Source organism: Dipodascopsis tothii, assembly GCF_038497935.1.
Source record: "Dipodascopsis tothii strain CBS 759.85 unplaced genomic scaffold V1510scaffold_4, whole genome shotgun sequence".
NCBI lineage: Eukaryota > Fungi > Ascomycota > Lipomycetes > Lipomycetales > Lipomycetaceae > Neoaidaea > Neoaidaea tothii.
Window position 1 is genome coordinate 412,498 of NW_027117988.1, and position 17,533 is coordinate 430,030.

General features: G+C 66.8%; 9 protein-coding genes and 1 non-coding gene across 10 annotated transcripts; 6 read left to right on the forward strand and 4 right to left on the reverse strand.

Annotated features, from left to right (window-relative positions):
• The first annotated feature begins 126 nt into the window (after positions 1-126).
• Positions 127-1,170, forward strand: V1510DRAFT_390005 (casein kinase II, regulatory subunit). The gene is made up of 4 exons (XM_066931742.1): positions 127-333; positions 414-566; positions 597-706; positions 737-1,170. Exons 1-4 carry the CDS (start codon positions 291-293, stop codon positions 1,118-1,120), a joined length of 690 nt encoding a protein of 229 aa, XP_066791009.1. The 5' UTR covers positions 127-290; the 3' UTR covers positions 1,121-1,170.
• V1510DRAFT_411616 (uncharacterized protein) lies at positions 1,095-2,330 on the reverse strand. The gene is made up of 4 exons (XM_066932934.1): positions 2,136-2,330; positions 1,915-2,104; positions 1,739-1,881; positions 1,095-1,708 (listed from the first exon to the last, which is right to left on the reverse strand). The coding sequence occupies exons 1-4, from the start codon at positions 2,294-2,296 to the stop codon at positions 1,168-1,170; spliced, it is 1,035 nt and encodes a 344-aa protein (XP_066791010.1). The 5' UTR covers positions 2,297-2,330; the 3' UTR covers positions 1,095-1,167.
• A 101-nt stretch (positions 2,331-2,431) lies between these two features.
• Positions 2,432-2,503, forward strand: V1510DRAFT_t25. Its single transcript has one exon. It is a non-coding gene; the product is annotated as a tRNA-Cys (tRNA).
• Positions 2,504-3,142: 639 nt separating this feature from the next.
• V1510DRAFT_274209 (uncharacterized protein) lies at positions 3,143-6,755 on the forward strand. The gene is made up of 3 exons (XM_066930604.1): positions 3,143-3,585; positions 3,618-3,676; positions 3,735-6,755. Exons 1-3 carry the CDS (start codon positions 3,336-3,338, stop codon positions 6,549-6,551), a joined length of 3,126 nt encoding a protein of 1,041 aa, XP_066791011.1. The 5' UTR covers positions 3,143-3,335; the 3' UTR covers positions 6,552-6,755.
• Positions 6,701-8,775, reverse strand: V1510DRAFT_444123 (amidase signature domain-containing protein). The gene is made up of 6 exons (XM_066935675.1): positions 8,410-8,775; positions 8,357-8,378; positions 8,045-8,326; positions 7,456-8,013; positions 6,998-7,424; positions 6,701-6,966 (listed from the first exon to the last, which is right to left on the reverse strand). The coding sequence occupies exons 1-6, from the start codon at positions 8,673-8,675 to the stop codon at positions 6,851-6,853; spliced, it is 1,671 nt and encodes a 556-aa protein (XP_066791012.1). The 5' UTR covers positions 8,676-8,775; the 3' UTR covers positions 6,701-6,850.
• Positions 8,776-9,349: 574 nt separating this feature from the next.
• V1510DRAFT_447249 (polysaccharide deacetylase) lies at positions 9,350-10,345 on the forward strand (the record flags this gene model as incomplete). The annotated part of the gene is made up of 2 exons (XM_066935746.1): positions 9,350-9,362; positions 9,395-10,345. 2 exons carry the CDS (start codon positions 9,350-9,352, stop codon positions 10,303-10,305), a joined length of 924 nt encoding a protein of 307 aa, XP_066791013.1. The 3' UTR covers positions 10,306-10,345.
• Positions 10,346-11,046: 701 nt separating this feature from the next.
• Positions 11,047-12,383, forward strand: V1510DRAFT_411630 (pyridoxal phosphate-dependent transferase). The gene is made up of 2 exons (XM_066932935.1): positions 11,047-12,155; positions 12,187-12,383. Exons 1-2 carry the CDS (start codon positions 11,057-11,059, stop codon positions 12,252-12,254), a joined length of 1,167 nt encoding a protein of 388 aa, XP_066791014.1. The 5' UTR covers positions 11,047-11,056; the 3' UTR covers positions 12,255-12,383.
• On the reverse strand, positions 12,101-13,299 carry V1510DRAFT_411633 (checkpoint protein Hus1/Mec3). The gene is made up of 4 exons (XM_066932936.1): positions 13,180-13,299; positions 13,038-13,146; positions 12,417-13,006; positions 12,101-12,385 (listed from the first exon to the last, which is right to left on the reverse strand). Exons 1-4 carry the CDS (start codon positions 13,220-13,222, stop codon positions 12,279-12,281), a joined length of 849 nt encoding a protein of 282 aa, XP_066791015.1. The 5' UTR covers positions 13,223-13,299; the 3' UTR covers positions 12,101-12,278.
• A 177-nt stretch (positions 13,300-13,476) lies between these two features.
• On the reverse strand, positions 13,477-15,007 carry V1510DRAFT_411636 (uncharacterized protein). The gene is made up of 7 exons (XM_066932937.1): positions 14,803-15,007; positions 14,608-14,768; positions 14,484-14,576; positions 13,992-14,453; positions 13,777-13,959; positions 13,660-13,744; positions 13,477-13,628 (listed from the first exon to the last, which is right to left on the reverse strand). The coding sequence occupies exons 1-7, from the start codon at positions 14,868-14,870 to the stop codon at positions 13,556-13,558; spliced, it is 1,125 nt and encodes a 374-aa protein (XP_066791016.1). The 5' UTR covers positions 14,871-15,007; the 3' UTR covers positions 13,477-13,555.
• On the forward strand, positions 14,969-16,729 carry V1510DRAFT_390028 (uncharacterized protein). Its single transcript, XM_066931743.1, has 4 exons — positions 14,969-15,317; positions 15,349-15,780; positions 15,812-16,491; positions 16,522-16,729. The coding sequence occupies exons 1-4, from the start codon at positions 15,085-15,087 to the stop codon at positions 16,689-16,691; spliced, it is 1,515 nt and encodes a 504-aa protein (XP_066791017.1). The 5' UTR covers positions 14,969-15,084; the 3' UTR covers positions 16,692-16,729.
• Positions 16,730-17,533: the final 804 nt, after the last annotated feature.

Consider the following 17,533-nt stretch of genomic DNA (forward strand, 5'->3'; position numbering starts at 1 on the left):
CGGAGGCCGCCAATCCCCATATAGCCGCCGCAGTGCGCGTCGCGTCGCACACGCATATAGCCGCGAGCGTGTACGCAGCGCCTAAGTACCGATCGCCCACCACCCAATACGCCCAAATCGCCAACCCCCAACCACAAAAACACTTTGCAAAAATTCACGCATAAGCAGACCACAAGTTTTGGTCGCAGCAGGCGCAACAAGGGTTCCCTGAAAGTACAGGGCCGGCCAGAGCAAGAGACAGGCCGACTGAGCGTTCGGACGAGCCTAGAGCGCACCGCGGAAGACGAGCGATGATGGATGACTACTCGAGCGGGTCCGAGTCGGACTACACAAGTAAGCACGAACAGGGCGGCGGCGGGGCCAGGCGGCGGCCGGCGGCGGCGGCAGGGGTGCAGCAGCGCTGACGGCAACAGAGTACTGGGTGGACTGGTTCCTGGGCACGAAGGGCAACGAGTACTTCTGCGAGATCGACGAGGAGTTCATCATGGACCGGTTCAACCTGACGGGCCTGAACACGGAGGTGGCGTACTACCAGTACGCAATTGACCTCATCACGGACTCGTTCGGTAGGTGGGCGGGCGAGCGCGCTGACGCAGACCACGAGTGCAACGACGACATCCGCGAGCAGATCGAGCGGTCGGCGCGGCACCTGTACGGGCTGATCCACGCGCGGTACATCCTGACGCAGCGCGGGCTGCAGAAGATGGTAAGTCGGCGGCGGGCGCGCTGACGGCAGCTCGACAAGTACAAGAACTCGGACTTTGGCAAGTGCCCGCGGGTGCACTGCAACCTGAACCCGCTGCTGCCGGTCGGGCTGAGCGACGTGCCGCACTCGCTGCCGGTCAAGCTGTTCTGCATGCGGTGCGAGGACATCTACAACCCCAAGAGCAACCGGCACGCGTCGATCGACGGCGCGTACTTTGGCAGCTCCTTCCCCGGCGTGCTCTTCCAGGTGTACCCGCACCTGGTGCCGAGCAAGAACGACGGCGAGCGGTACGTGTCGGCGATCTTCGGGTTCAAGGTGCACGACAGCGCGCGGCTGGCGCGGTGGCAGGAGGGCGCGCGGCAGGACATGCTGCGGCGGCTCGAGCAGCTCGAGAAGGACGAGGCCGCGCGGTAGCGGCGCAAGGGAGTTTCCATATGTACATACACTAAGCGCTCTGGAGCCTACTTGGCCGGCAGCTTGCCGCTGCCGTTGATCTTGTCGTAGATGGACATGCCGCCCGAGATCCACGAGGCCATGTCGCCCATCTGGGACGGCACGACGACGGTGTTGGTCTCCTTGGCCATCTTGGCGAACGCGTCCACGTACTTCTCGGCGACCTGCAGCGCGACCGCGTCGCGGCCGCCGGGCGACTCCTGGATCGCCTTGGCGATCTGCTCGATGCCGGCGGCGGTCGCGCGCGCCTTGAGCATGATCGCCTCGGCCTCACCCGCGGCCGAGTTGATCTCCTGCATCTTGACGGCCTCGGACGCCAGGATCTGCGACTCCTTGTCTCCCTCGGCGATGTTGATCGCCGCCTGCCGCTTGCCCTCGGACTCGAGGATCTCGGCGCGCTTGGACCGCTCGGCCGACACCTGCCGGTGCATGGCCTCGAGCACGTTCTTGGGCGGGTGGATGTCGCGGATCTCGTAGCGCAGACAGGTCACGCCCCAGTCCTGCGCGGCCTCGTTGATGGCCTGCGAGATGTGCACGTTGAGCGATTGCCTGCGTCAGCGCGCCCGCGGCCGCACCTACCTCTCCTTGAGCACGTGGTCCAGCGTCATCTGGCCGATCTCGCTGCGCATCGTGGTCTGCGCCAGCTGCTGCACGGCGTAGTCGGCGTCCTCGACGCCGTAGCTGGCCTTGTACGCATCAAACACGCGCACGTACAGCACGCCCTGCCGTCAGCGCCGCCCGCCGCGCCCACTTACGTCGATCTCGAGCGTCACGTTGTCGGCCGTGATCGCGCTCTGCGACGGGATCTCGATCGCCGACTCCTTGAGCGACTTGACGTACTGGATCTTGTCGATAATCGGGATCAGGATCGCCAGGCCGGGCTCGAGAATCCGGTGGAACTTGCCCATGCGCTCGACGACCCACGCCGTCTGCTGGGGCACGAACCTGGCGTCAGCAGACTCTCTGGCGCACCTACCGCACGACCGTGTTGGACGGCAGCTGCGTCGACTGGAAGTAGTTGAGCGTGCGCGGGCCGCCCGAGATCATGCGCACGCCGGGCGGTGCGCGCACGCGCTTGAGGCCGGCATAGAGGCCCGCGTGTTCAGTCAGCAGCTTGGTCACCGTCGTCGGCTTCATGATGGCGGATGGATGGTGGTGGACGATCGTGAGCTGTCGTTGTGTTAATTGGCTGCGGTGCGCGCGCGGCGGGGGAGATATGCACGGATGGGACATGGGTACATAAATGCAGTGGGAATTTTGGAAGCAAGGACGGCTTGTATGGCACAATGGCAGCGCGTAGGATTGCAGATCCCGAGGTCCCTGGTTCGAATCCGGGTACAAGCTGTGTTTTTTTTTGGCGCCCGGTATCTCCCATCACGTGCTCGTATCACGGGACGCTGCCAAGGGCTTGGGAGGTGGGCGTCGCCTTGAGAAATTTCCTCTTTGGGACTTCCGTGTCCCAATCGGGCACTTCAAGGTGGCGTCGGGTAAGTTCGAACTCCCACCGTGATCAGATCACCACCGCTTTCGTCATCCGGCGGTCATACGTTTCCCCACGCGACGTCCACGGTGGAGTTATCGCCTTGGCGCGATGTATCCGGCAGGCTGACAGGGGCCGCGAGCCAACCGCGCGCGGGTCCGACGTCGTGCCTCCGCGTGGGCCTCGGCAGGGCGTCGGCCGCCGCGCCGGCGCCGATCAGCTCGGAGAACGCGGGAACACAGTGGGGATCCAAGACGCCGAGCGCCCAGACCAGGCTCGGCGGTGCGGCTCGGCAGCGCGCTCGGCGTGATGCTACAGCGCGTCATGGACGCGACGGACCGTGCCGACCAGTAGAACTCCGCGGGCGGGCGCGGGCAGGCCGGCCCCGCGGGCTCCCTCTGCGCGCGGCAGGCCTTGGCCCGATAACGCGACGATAACATCATCGCCGCTGTCGTCCCGGCCCCGAACTCTGCCGACCGGCTGACCGCGGCCCCGACTATAAATAACGGCCAACGGCTCTTTGTGCCCAACAACGGCGCACGCCACAATCTTCTTTGTCTCGCACGCTTCGCAACCGACACTCGTGGACGCCGGAGTTTCGATCCCGGCTCGCAACCCTGCTCCAAACCAAACTCTGCATCTTCACCACCGTCATCTTGGCGCCTGTGCACGACGACTCCGCACGCCCAAGGAAATATGGTTAGAAAAAAGATCGAGATCGGCGACCAGGTCGCGTTCTCGAGCGCGCCGTACCGGCTGCCGTACGACACCGTCGCGGCCGAGCTGTCGACGTCGCTCGAGACCGGCCTGGACCCTGCCGACGCCAAGCGCCGGCTGGACCAGTACGACGAAAACAAGCTCGACGGCGGCGAGGGCGTGCCGATGTGGAAGGTCCTGCTCAAGCAGGCCGCCAACGCCATGATCCTCGTGCTGCTGCTGGCAATGGGTACGTGAGTGCGCGCGCGGAGCTGACCGCAGGCCTGTCTTATGGCGTGAACGACTACGTCGAGGGCGGCGTCATTACCGCTGTAGTGGTGGTTAGTACATGCACCTAGTTTTGACGTGCATCTGCCGAGATCCCGCTAACCGCTTTAGCTCAACATCACCATCGGCTTCGTCCAGGAATACCGCGCCGAACAGACCATGGACTCGCTGCGTTCGCTGTCGTCGCCGACCGCGACCGTCTACCGCGACGGCAACCTCGAGCACATCCCGTCGATCCAGGTGGTGCCGGGCGACATCGTCGAGGTCAAGACCGGTGACGTCATCCCGGCCGACCTCCGTCTCTTCGAGACCATGAACCTCGAGACCGACGAGGCCCTGCTCACGGGCGAGTCCCTGCCGGTGCTCAAGGACCACAACCTCGTGGCCGCCGAGGACCTCGGCGCCGGCGACCGCATCAACCTGGCGTACTCGTCCTCTGTTGTGACCAAGGGCCGCGGCAAGGGCATCGTCATCGCGACCGGCATGGCCACCGAGATCGGCAAGATTGCGGCCTCGCTCGGCGGCAACAAACGCAAGGCCGGCCGGTCGCTCAGCGCGCGCAAGTATGGCCCGCTGCAGCCGGTGAAGGGCATGTCGCTGCGCATCTTTGATGCCGTGGGCAAGTTCCTCGGCCTGACCGTGGGCACGCCGCTACAGCGCAAGCTGGCCTGGCTGGCGTACGTGCTGCTGCTGTCGGCATGCGTGCTCGCGCTGATCGTGTTTGGCGTCAACAGCTTCGACGCCACGCACGAAGTCACCATCTACGCCATCTCGCTCGGCATCGCCATCATCCCCGAGTCGCTGATGGCCGTGCTGACCATCACCATGGCCGTTGGCATGAAGCGCATGGTCACGCGCAAGGTCATCGTGCGCAAGCTGGACGCTCTCGAGGCGCTCGGCGGCGTTACCAACATCTGCTCGGACAAGACGGGCACGCTTACGCAGGGCAAGATGATCACGCGCAAGGTCTGGGTGCCGGCCGACGGCTTTTACGGCGTGGACGGCTCCGAGAGCGCGGCCGACCCGACGTCGGGGACGGTCGTGCGGCTGGACGAGGCCGAGACCCGGCCGCGGCTCGCGCGCACGGCTACCGGCCGGTCCGACGCCACGCTGGCCGAGAAATCTGACCTGCCGGCCGTCACGCCCGGCCTGGGCGACTTCCTGACGGCCAGCGCGCTGTGCAACCTGGCCACGGTCCGGTACGACGACGCCAAGGAGCGCTGGCAGGCGACTGGCGACCCGACCGAGATTGCGCTCCAGGTTTTTGCCCATCGCTTCGGCCGCGGCCGCAAGGCCCTGCTCGCCCAGGGCTGGACGCAGCTGGCCGAGTACCCGTTCGACTCGGACGTCAAGCGCATGTCGGTCGTCATGGAGACACCTTTCGACCCCGAGACCCAGGCCCGCGGCGACGTGTACGTGCTGGCCAAGGGCGCCGTCGAGCGTGTGATTGACCTGTGCGTGAGCGTCGGTGCCGGCGAGACTGCGCAGCCCATGACCCCCGAGCTGCGCGAGCAGGTTTTGTCCACGGTCTCGGCCATGGCGTCCGAGGGCCTGCGCGTGCTGGCGATCACGCAGCGCCGCATTGCCTCGCCCAAGCCGTCATACCTCGACTACCCGCGCGACCTGATCGAGCGCGAGCTGGCGCTGGTCGGCCTGGCCGGTCTGTACGACCCGCCGCGGCTGGAGACCAAGGGCGCCGTGCTGCAGTGCGCCCGAGCCGGCATTCGCGTGCACATGCTCACCGGCGATCACCCCGGAACGGCCGCCGCCATCGCCCGCGAGGTCGGCATCGTGCCGGCCAACCTGGGCGAGCTGCCGGCTGAGCAGGTGCGCACGATGGTCATGACCGCCTCCGAGTTCGACGCGCTCGACGAGGACGCAATCGACCAGCTGCCCCAGCTGCCGCTGGTCATCGCGCGGTGCGCGCCGCAGACCAAGGTCCGCATGATCGAGGCGCTGCACCGGCGCAAGTGCTACGCGGCCATGACCGGCGACGGCGTCAACGACTCGCCCAGTCTCAAGATGGCCGACGTGGGCATTGCCATGGGCCTCGGCGGCTCGGACGTGGCCAAGTCCGCGTCCGACATCGTGCTCACGGACGACAACTTCTCGTCAATCGTGTCCGCGGTCGAGGAGGGCCGGCGCATGTTCGACAACATCCAGAAGTTCGTGCTGCACCTGCTCGTGTCCAACGTGGCCGAGGTCGTGCTGCTGGTCGTCGGCCTGGCGTTCAAGGACGACAACCACCTGTCGGTGTTCCCGCTCAGCCCGCTGCAGATCCTGTGGATCAACATGCTAACGTCGTCGTTCCCGGCCTTCGGCCTCTCGCTCGAGCCGGCGAACCCCGACATCATGGAGCGGCCGCCGCACGACACCAAGAAGGGCGTGTTTTCGTGGGAGATCATCGTCGACACGGTCATCTATGGCGTGCTCATGGGCGCCTGCTGTCTGATGAGCTTTGTGATCATCATCTTTGCGCACGCGGACGGCAACCTGGGCTCGAACTGCAACTCGGAATGGAACGCGAGCTGCCACGACGTGTTCCGCGTCCGCGCGGTCATGTTTTCGCAGATCACCTGGCTGATCCTGGTCAGCTCGTGGGAGTTCAAGAGCATCCGGCGGTCGATGTTCATGCTCAACCGGTCGGCCGACGGCCGGTTCACGTTTTTCCGCGACATGTACGCCAACAAGTTCCTGTTTTATTCGGTCGTGATTGGCGCGCTCAGCGTGATCCCGGTGATCTACATCCCGACGCTGAACGACAAGGTGTTCAAGATGACCCGGATCGGCTGGGAGTGGAGCCTGATGGCCGCGGTCCTGCTGATTTATGTGATTGGCATTGAGTCGTGGAAGGCGGCCAAGCGGGCGTTTGGCCTGTTTGAGGTGCGCGCGGTGGAGGTGGAGGCTGCGTACAGCGAGAAGGTCTGAGCCGCATGCTGTGCGGCGGCCCCTCCAGGTTACACGAGCACCGCTGCGGGAAAGCAGTCACACGGGGAGCTGCCGGAAGCGCTTGGACAAGCTTCCGGCGGCGTCGTCGCAGGGGACGGTCCTGCGGGCGGGTGGCACAAGCAACGCGCGCCGCACGGCGTGCGGCGCGGTGCGCCGCCCGGCAGGGCCACACGCGTGACGCTCAGCTCCAGGCAGCCACCCCCTGACAGCCACCCCCGGCGCCGTTGCACGTGCACCGCCACATACATCTATATCATCCAATATACGCAATATCTAGACTACAGGCCCAGCGCCTCGACCACGACCTCGGTGCCCGCAAGCACCTTCTCCTCTTCGAGCTTGCGGCCTACCAGCTGCAGACTGATCGGCAGGCCGTGCATCTTCTCAATGTCGTCTGTCGTCAGCGTGTTCGCTCGTCCACTTACAGATGGCCCAGTTGGTCTTGTCCCAGTCGTTGACCGGCTCGTAGGCCTTTTGCTCGGCCGTCGGCGCGTCCAGCTCGCGGTCGGCCGTGCCCGCCGGGAACACCACGGCCGTGTAGTCCAGGCCGTTCCACACGCGCGTGTAGCCCACCCAGCTGAAGTGCTCGAACGGAATCGACGTGTGCGGCATGGACGGGCACAGAATGAAGTCAATCGGCTCGCCCGACGCCGTCAGCGCGCCGGAGGCGTTCCAGCGGTCAAGGTACTTCTTCTGCAGCTCGCGCTTGGCGACCATGGCCTTCCAGTACTGCGGGATCGTGCTCGGCGGCGCGCGGTTGACCATGGCCTTGACGTACGGCACAAACGGCTCGCCGCACTTCATGACGGCCGAGCGCACGTCCTCGCCGCCGTCGGCCGAGTAGAAGCTGTTCTGGGGTCAGCGCGCCCGGGGAGGTACGTACGAGGATGGGCACGAGCTCCTGGTGGAGCTGGTTGGCCTCCCAGGGGACGATCTCGTGGCCGGCGGCCGCCAGCTTGGCGGCCGCCTCGCGCAGCGCGCGCTCCACGGGGGGGTGCACGCGCACGACGCCGTCGAAGGGCATCAGACCAATGCGCAGCTTGCGGCCCTTGACGGCCGTGTACTCGGCCGGCCGCCACGGCATCGGCAGCGCCTTCGGGTCGAGCGTCCAGGGCTCGCCGTCGATGACGGCCTTGGTGATGGCCACCAGCGACGGCAGCGTGCGCGTCATGGGGCCGATCACGGACGGAACGTGCTCCTGGCCGTCGAGCGTGACAGGCACGCCCTCGTACGGCAGCCGGCCGGCGCCGGGGCGGAGCGCGTAGCCGCCGGCCATGGCCATCGGGATCCGCACGGAGCCGCCCAGGTCGGTACCCCAGCCCACGATGCTCGCGTTCAGCTTGAGCAGCGCGCCCTCGCCGCCGGTCGAGCCGCCGGGCGTGAAGTCGCGGCGCTGCGGGTTGCACGTGCGGCCCCACAGCGGGTTGTCGGTCTCAGGCCACTGCCGTCAGCTCGTCCGCGCGTCCACGCACCATAATTGACTGCGGCAAGTTCGACTTGGCCAGCACGACCGCGCCCATGCGCTCGAGGATCGTGATCAGCACGGCCTCCTTGGCCTTGTCGACGACGGGGTCGAACGAGCGGCCGACAAAGCCGAGCGTGGTGTCGACGCCGAGCACGTTGAACTGGTCCTTGAACGTGACCGGCACGCCGTGCAGCGGGCCGACCGGCTTGCCGGTCTCGGCGAACGCCTTGTCGAGCGCCGCCGCTCGCTCGAGCGCAGCCTCGAACACGACCTCGGTCAGGCAGTTGGTCTGGGTCAGCTAGGCCGGAGGGTCTCGTACCAGCTGGTGGGCAATTGTCGCCCTGCCGTCAGCGCGCTCGCGCACAAACCTACCGCTTGACGTACGCCAGGATCACGGCCGACGCCGAGTACGTGCCGGCCGCGACCGCGGCCGCGAGCTCGGCGATGTCGCTGATGCCGGTGATCTCAGACTCGGTTGCGGTCAGCGCGCCGCACGAGTCGATGAAGTCCACCACGTCCAGCACGTCCGCGGCCGGCAGCGCGTCCTCGGGCAGCATGTACGGCGCCAGCAGCGCCTTCTGCGTGGCGCGCTTCTCGGCCACGATCTCCTGCCACGTTTTTCCCTCGATGGTGCTCATGTTGATGCTGGCGGTCCGACTGCCGTGTGCGGCTATTTAAGGCTACTGTGGCCAGTGGATCCCCGCCAACGCGCCACACGGCTCCTGTGGCGGCCGCCAGCGCGCCGGTGCCTGGTCCGCGCGCGCCGACGAGGCGCCCGGCGGTTGGCTGCGGCCGGCGCAGGCGTGACCCGGGCTGACGCAGTCGACAGAGTCCGCCGGCGCGGGCGGGCGACGCGGCCGCGCTACCGGCGCTACCTGCGCTACCTGGCCACCCATCCGGGCACGCCCGTAGCCGGCCGCCGGCGGCGCAGCGAGCGCCGTCGTGCCCAATGGGGCCAACAGGCGCCCAACGGGCCGGCCCGGGCGGCCAAACGCCGCCGCGGGCGGCCGTCAAGCCGCCGCCACGGCCCGCCGCACCGCCCCGACCCCGCCCGGCGCCGCCCTCCAACCCTACACCACCCAGCCCCGCTGACGGCTGCGCGTTCGCTGCAGGCGCGCGTATCTCTGGCGGCCGAGCCCAATTGATAAAAGATCGGACGGACGGGCTGTTGATTTACCGCTCGCGGCCTAGCGCGACCTTATCATCGCCCAGACCGCATTAGCGAGGGCACGCAAAAACTCTATTTGACTGGCCTCGAGCGGTTCCGACAGCTATAAAGCGCGGCAGTTCCGTTGCCAGCACCATCGCAATCATGGGCAAGAAGAGTACGTGCAATTGCGGGCGCGCTGACCTCCAGGAGTTTTGGTTTCCTACGGCGTCGACATCGACGCCGTCGCCGGCTGGCTCGGCTCGTACGGCGGCGAGGACTCGAGCAACGACATCTCGCGCGGTCTCTGGGCCGGCACGATCGGCGTCCGGCGGCTGCTCAAGCTCTTTGAGAAGTACAACATCAAGGCGACGTGGTTCATCCCCGGCCACTCGCTCGAGACGTTCCCCGAGGAGTGCGCCATGGTCCGCGACGCTGGCCACGAGATCGGCCTCCACGGCTACTCGCACGAGAACCCGGCCGACATGACGATCGAGCAGCAGGCCGACGTGCTCGACAAGACGTACAAGCTGCTGACCGAGTTCTGCGGCAAGCCGCCCCGCGGCTCCGTTGCGCCCTGGTGGGAGACGTCCAAGGAGGGCGCCGAGCTGCTGCTCAAGTACGGCATCGAGTACGACCACTCGCTCTCGCACGAGGACTGCCAGGCGTACTGGGTCCGCACCGGCGACTCGTGGACCAAGATCGACTACACCAAGAAGGCCGAGGAGTGGATGAAGCCCCTCGTGAAGGGCCAGGAGACCGGCCTCGTGGAGATCCCCGGCAACTGGTACCTCGACGACCTGCCACCGATGATGTTCATCAAGGCCGCGCCGAACTCGCACGGCTTTGTCAACCCCCGCGACATCGAGGACATCTGGCGCGACCACTTTGACTACTTCTACCGCGAGTACGACGAGTTTATCTTCCCGCTCACCATCCACCCGGACGTGTCTGGCCGGCCCCACGTCGTGCTCATGCACGAGCGCCTGATTGAGTACATCAACAGCCACGAGGGCGTCGAGTGGGTGACCATGGAGCAGATCAGCGACGACTTCAAGGCGCGCAACACTCCGCCTGAGGGCGCTCTGATGCCGGCTGCGCCGGGCGAAATGCTTAAATAGAGAATGAATGCGCCGCACGCTGTGCGGCGTTGCACCGCCACCGTGTAGCCACAGGCGCAGCCTCGGGCGGCGCCTCTGCCCGGGATAGCTCCCTGCAGGTAGTACAGAGAACGCGAGCCGCGTAGAGTGCGGCGCTAGAGACGCTCGGACGTCCTTGCCTGGTTGCACGAGTGACACGTGAAGGGCAGCTCCCTCGACGGGAGTCGTTGCCGGAGGCTGTACACCGCCACAGGTCTCTGCCAGCGACTCCGTCGAGAGTGGCTGCTGTTCGGCAGGCTCCGAGACGCGCGCCGCACATGGTGCGGCGCCAACACCGCCACGACTCCGGTGCCTAGCTACATGGCACACTCTGCCACGGACAGCTGCCCTTGGCGGGTCGCCGCAGGAGCACCGCCACGCAGTCGCCCGCGCCGGCTCCGACTCCCACGGGCAGCTGTACGAGCGAGATCTGCCCCCAAGGTGGCCACGCTCGGCGGAGTCGCCGCCGGAACTCGAAGAAGTGGCGGTGGAGGCGGTGCCGAGCCGCACAACATGCGGCTCAGAGCCGTCTGGCGCTGGCCCGGCACAGCTCCCGCCGGCACTCGCACCAAGCACAATCCAGCAGTGCCGAGCGTCCGGCAGTCAGCAGCGAACATCGGGCGGCCAGCAGCGAACATCGGGCGGTGCCGACAAGTCCCAGGCCATCGCCGATCCCGGCGTAGAGTCATAGTCAAATGTAAAAATTGTCACGAAAAAATCTCTCACCCCAACGATGCAAACCAGAACGATCCAGCCCGACTACTTCGGCGCCGGCCCGGCGCTGCTCCCGGCCGAGGCAATTAACCAGGCGGCCGCGGACCTGATCGCGTACGACGACAGCGGTCTCGGCGTGGGCGAGATCTCGCATCGATCAGCAGCGGCGGTCGCGATCGTGAACGACGCCAAGGCGAACCTGGTCAAGCTGCTGGACGTGCCGGACACGCACGAGGTGTTCTTCCTGCAGGGCGGCGGCACCGGCGGTTTCTCGGCGATCGTGTACAACATGCTGGCGGCGTTCGCGGCCAAGACCGGCAAGAAGGGCAAGGCGGACTACTTCATCACGGGCGGGTGGTCCAAGAGCGCGTACGCCGAGGCGGTGCGGCTCGGCGTCGAGACCAACGTGGTGGCCGACTCGCGCAAGGTGTCGCCGGCAGGCAAGTTCCAGGAGGTGCCGGCGGCCGAGACGTGGACGTTCTCGCCCGCGGGCGAGACCGCGTACGTGTACTACTGCGACAACGAGACCGTGATGGGCACCGAGTTCAGCAGCGTGCCGGCGGTGCCGGAGGGCGTCGAGATCGTGTGCGACATGTCGTCCAACATCCTGTCGCGGCCGGTGGACGTGGCCAAGTTCGGCCTGATCTTCGCCGGCGCGCAGAAGAACGTGGGCATCGCGGGCGCGAGCATCTACATCATCAAGAAGAGCCTGCTCGAGCGGCCGACGGACGCCGAGCTGGTGGCGCTGGGCGTGCCGCTGGCGCCGATCGGCATGGAGTTCAAGACCGTGGTCGGCGCCAACTCGCTCTACAACACGCTGCCGATCTTCTGCGTGGACGTGATCAAGCTCACGACGCAGCTGCTGCTCGACAACGGCGGGCTGGCTGCGCAGCAGGCCGTGGCCGAGCGCAAGGCGGCCAAGGTCTACGCCGCGCTCGACGCGGCGCCGGCCGGCGTGTACACGCTGCCGGTCAAGCCGGCGTCGCGCAGCCGCATGAACATCGTCTTCACGCTGGCCTCGCCGGAGAAGGAGAAGGAGTTCCTGGCCGGCGCCAAGGCGCGCGGGCTGGCGGGCCTGCCCGGCCACCGCAGCGTCGGTGGCATCCGGGTGTCCAACTGTGAGTATGGTCGCGGGCGCGCTGACGCCAGACAACGCCGTCTCGGAGGCCTCGATCGACCGGCTGGTCGCGTATCTGGGCGAGTTTGCGCAGGCGTAGCCAATGCACCGTTTATCTACCTATCTACCCCGCCGTGTACGAGCTCATGTAGTACGTCAGCAGCCCGTTCTGCTCCGACTCCATCCCGGTCACGTAGGCGTACACGACCAGCGCGTGGCCGTCGCAGATGGCTGCCGTCAGCGCGCCCGGCGCTCCACTTACACGCAATCATCCGCCGCGACACGATCTGGACCTTGAGCACGTTCCACCAGTCGCGTGCGTCGATCCGCACGGCCGCGTAGTCCCGGCTCGGCTCCGGCGCCGGCCCGTCCTCCTCGTGGGCGACCTCGAGGCCGCGCCACTTGGTGTCGACGCGCACGTTGTCGTTCTCGACGCCGATCCGCAGCTCGCCCAGCGTGTTGCCCGCAAACGACACCTTGCTGCCGAGGAACCGGTACCGGTCGCTGATCTTCTGCACGCCCGCCAGCGGGTACGGCAGCACGAGGTTCACGTCCGCCGGCGGGCACTCGGGCTCGCGGATGCTCTGCACGTGCTCGGCCCGCAGCATCTTGACCGGGATCTCTTGCGCGATCGTGCTCGTGTTGCCGACCCGCGTCTGGCGGTCGATCGTGATGACCAGGTACGGTATCTGGTTGCGCTTGCGCAGCCGGATGTGCACGTCGTCGACGCCCGCGCTCGAGCACGACTTGAGCGCCTTGAACAGGAAGTCGATGTTGAGCTCCATGTTGATCGTGTCGTTGTCCAGCGACTTGAGCGTCACGTTCGAGAGCACCGAGCTCGTGTCGAGCGATCTGCGGTCAGCGACGCCGGCGCGCGACCTACACCCAGGCCTGCGTGCCGCTCGTGTCGAGGATGGTCACGATCGAGATCGTTGATTCGGTGAGCTTGAGGTAGCAGAGCTTGCGGATGAACGAGAGCGCGTAGGCGATGTCTGGCGTCAGCGCGGCCGGGCGCGCGTACTTGCCTCGCAGCGTCTCGGGCCGGTCGATCGCGGCCGAGAATCTCATGGCTGACCTGGGTCCGTCGTCTGGAGCGCGGCCGTGCTCATTTGCGCGTGGGCGACGGGTGGAGCGGCCGACGGCCGTGGTTTGCGGTTTTTGGCGGCCGGGGTGCTAGTTTGGGGCCACGCGCCGCAGCGCGTGCGGCGGCGAGCCGCACGGCATGCGGCGGGGTCGGCGCCGCGTGAGCCGCATGTGGTACGGGCCACGCGCGGCGCGAGCCGCGCAGCCGCACAGCCGCACAGCCGCACGCGCCGCATCATGTGCGGCTCAATTGCCGCCGCCGCTCTACGCTCTCCCTACGTCGCGCCGTCGCGCCCGGCCCAGTCCCACCTACTATATTCATAGAATTACATCGTCCTGCCGGTAGTAGTCCAGCACCAGGCGGTATACAAAGCTCGGCGAGTAGCCGCCACTGCCGTCAGCACGTCCGCGCGCCCACTTACAGGTTCGTGATGTACAGGTCCACCAGCTCCGGCGGCACGTAGTCAAACAGCGGGTTGACGACATTGACCTTGTCGATCAGGGGCCCTGGCGTCAGCGCCGGCCGCAGCCGCACTCACCGTTCTCGAATTCGAGCACCTTGCCCGCGTCGCCGACTTCGACCAGACCCTCGCGATCGAAGGGGTACATCGGCGACAGCTTGTAGATGCCCGTGCACACGACCACCGGCGTCTTGTGCACCGACGCGCACTCGCACACAGCAGACGCGCCCGCAGACGCGATAAAGCCGCCGTTGGCCACGACTGTCGTCAGCGCCGCCACGCAACCTACTCACCCGAGCTCGCGCCCAGCACGACCTTGCCCACACGGCCCATGATCGAGTACGCGGTCGCGTCGCTGATCACCGTCGTCTCGATGCCCGCCTGCGCCAGCTGCTTGGCAAACCCGTGCGCCACCTCGACTTCGTTCGGGAACGACTCGGTCACCAGCACCGAGAACTTGCGCTTCTGCGCCGCCCGCAGCAGGAACTTGAGCACCGTCCGCGACGACGGCGTTGGCGTCAGCAGCGTCTCGTTCTCGTGGATCATCTCGACGCCCATGCCCGCAATGCTCTCCTCGATGTTCTTGATCTCGTCGATCAGCTCCTGGATGCCCTCGATGATGTACGGCTTGAGGTCCTTCTTGCGCGGCAGCTCACCGCGCTCGCCGCGCTCGCCACGCTCGCCGGCCTCGGCCGGCTCCTTGTCGTCTGTCGACAGCAGGCTGAACATGCTCGCGATCAGCGGCGACCCGTTGCCTGCCGTCAGCGCGCCCGCCGCCCACGTACCCTTATCATCGTCGAACTCCGACATCCCGGTGTCCTCGTTCTCCTCGCGGATGATGGCCAGCACCCGCCGGACGATGTTGCCGCACGTCAGTTCTGTCGTCAGCGGATTCGCGCGCGCCCGTACCTCGCGGCTGCGCCTTTTCCAGCCGCGCGCCCAGCTCCTTGATCTGCACGATCAGCTGCTCGATCTGCGTCCACCGCGCGGCCGACACCACCCGCAGCAGCAGCTGCGCCGTGGCCAGCGCGATCCCGTACGACGACTTGATCTGCCGCCGCTTGAGCTGTCTGTCTGTCAGTGCGTCCCGCGCGCGCCACGTACGCAATGAACGACTCCACCTGAGTGTTCAGGTCCTTCTCCTTGCCCAGATACGCCAGAGCTGCCGACATTGTGTCTGGTTCGTTGCTGGTTCCCGCGGCCTGCTCGTGTGGAGGCCTGAAATTTTTTTGCCGTCGTCGCGCGGTGCTGTGGCAGTGCGCCCGTTATGGCGGTGCACCGCTTCGTCTGTGGCGGTGGAAACACGACTGCAAAAAAAAAAGCCGGCACGGCCTCGAGGGAGTTTGCGGCCACAACACGCGCAATTGGGCACCGACACAGCCTAGGATGATCACGGCGGTGCGCGGATTACGGTGGACGGCGGTGCGGCGTGCGGCGGGCGTGCGTGCGGCCGCTGGACCGCGGTTGGCCGTCTCGGCCGGCACGCTTAGCCACGGCCAGCGCAGGCAGCACAGCGTCCGCAGCAGCCCGGCCGACGTCGAGGCCATGGTGCACGCGGAAGAGCAGCAGGACCTGGTTACGCTACTGCGACAGCGCGGTCTGGTCGCCAACGTGACGAGGTAAGTGCATGCCTGGATCTGCTGACGCCAGCGACGAGTTTGAAAACGCCATGCGCCGCGGCCAGCCGCTCGCCGGTTACTGCGGCGCCGATCCGACTGCACAGTCGCTGCACGTCGGCAATCTTCTGCCGCTGCTGGTGCTCGTGCACTTTGGAATCCGTGGCCACAAGATGATCGGCCTCGTCGGCGGCGCCACGGTCGAGCTCGGCGACCCTTCTGGCCGCACGAGCGAGCGCACGGCGCTGTCCGAGGTCAAGCGCACGACAAACCAGGATCTGATTGCCACCCAACTGCAGCGCATGCTCCGCAACGGCCTCGCCGTCGGCCAGGCCAAGGGCTATAGCCGGCAGGGCGAGCTGATTGCGTGCAACAACGCCGACTGGTGGCGTGGCGTCACTATGCTCGAGTTCATGGCTCGCATCGGCCGGCACGTCCGTGTGGGCCAGATGCTGGCGCGCGAGAGGTACGTTGCGCCGGGAGCGCGCTGACCGCAGTGTCAAGGCCAGACTGGGCTCCGCCGAGGGCATCGGCTTCCACGAGTTCTCGTACCAGATCCTGCAGGCCTACGACTTTTGGCACCTGCACAACGCCGAGGGCTGCGACTTCCAGGTCGGCGGCTCGGACCAGTGGGGCAACATCACGGCTGGCCTGGATCTGATTACCCGACTCGCTCGCGAGGAAGAGCGCCCGCCTCGGCCCGTGTTCGGCCTGACCGTGCCACTGCTGACCACGGCCGCCGGCGAAAAGTTCGGGAAGTCCGCCGGCAACGCGGTCTGGCTCGACGCGGCCATGACAAGCCCGTTCAAGCTCTACCAGTTCTTCCTGCGGTCGGCCGACGCCGACGTCGGCAGGTACCTGCGCATGCTGACCCTGCTGCCGCTGGCCGAGATCGAGCGCGTGTTGGCAGCACACGCAGCGGCGCCAGAGCGTCGTGCGGCTCAGCAGGTCCTCGCCGAGGAGATGACGGCGCTGATCCACGGCGGCGAGGCTCTCAAGCGCGCCCAGACCATCACCAACATCCTCTTTGCCGCGCGGGGCCAGCAGATTGAGCACTCGGCCGCCGACATCTTGGCTGCGTTCGCCAACGACCCGGACGTCATTGCCGTCGACCGCGCGACCATCGCCGACATGACCCTGACCCGCGCCCTCGCCCACGCAGGCGTCGGCAGCAACAGTAAGTGCATCTCCGGCCACGCTGACCCAGAACGCCTGACCCAGCTGGTCCGCTCCGGCGGCGTCTACGTGCTAGAGGGCTCCGACCTCGTCCGCGTCGACGACCCGACCCGCGCCGTCGCCGACCTGGCTCTGCTAGATGGCCGTCTTCTCGTCGTCCGTCTTGGAAAGGCCGAGCATGTAATTCTGCGCGTCGATTGACCGCGTCCTGTACATAGATATCCCGATTCTCTATCCTATTTGACTGCGTGGAAGACAGCTGCCGTTGGAAGAGGCTGGAGGCGGCGCGTTAGCCTCCGGCGGCGACTCCGTCGAGGGTGGCTGCCTTCGGCAGATGCGCGCCGCGCAGTGTGCGGCTGGCCTGGCACAGTGCGCCGCACGGAGTGCGGCTTGCATAGTTGGTGCGACCTTCATGTAGGACAGCCACCTCCACCGCGTCGCCGCGCGGAGGCGCGTGGCGGTGCAGTGGCCGTCGGCGGCGGCTCCGGCAAGGGGAGCTCCCTTCAGCAGAAGTGCGCCGCACGGTATGCGGCTCGCCCGGCATGGTGGCCACAAGGAGTGTGCCGCGTCGTTTGTGTGCCCGGTCCTGAGTGGTCCTTCGCCGGAGGACTCGCCGGCGGAGGTGTCGGACAGCCGCACGGTGTGCGGCTCGCATCGCTCGTGTAACCCTGCCAGCCACCCCCCGTCGCCGCGGTGCGAGGCGGTGCAGTGGCTATATGCACCCCTGCGGGTGTATGCTACAGCCGCGTGGTGTGCGGCGCGGGCTACGCGAGGCAGTGGCCGGCGGCGGATTGGTGCCGGCTGGGCCGCCGTCGCAACACGGGCAAGACCGCGCGCTGCGGCCGCGGTCGGTCGCGCTCTGCCGCGCTCTACCGCGCCTGCGCCGCGCTGCGCGCACGCGTAGCGTTCAATTTACGCGTCAACGCCCAATTTGGGATCGCGCTCGCCGAATGGAACCGTAAATCAGCCCTCAAGCGAGTTCCAGCAACAGCGCCTTCAGTCGTTCATCCGTCGGTCTGCCATCATCGCGCAGCTGTGGAACC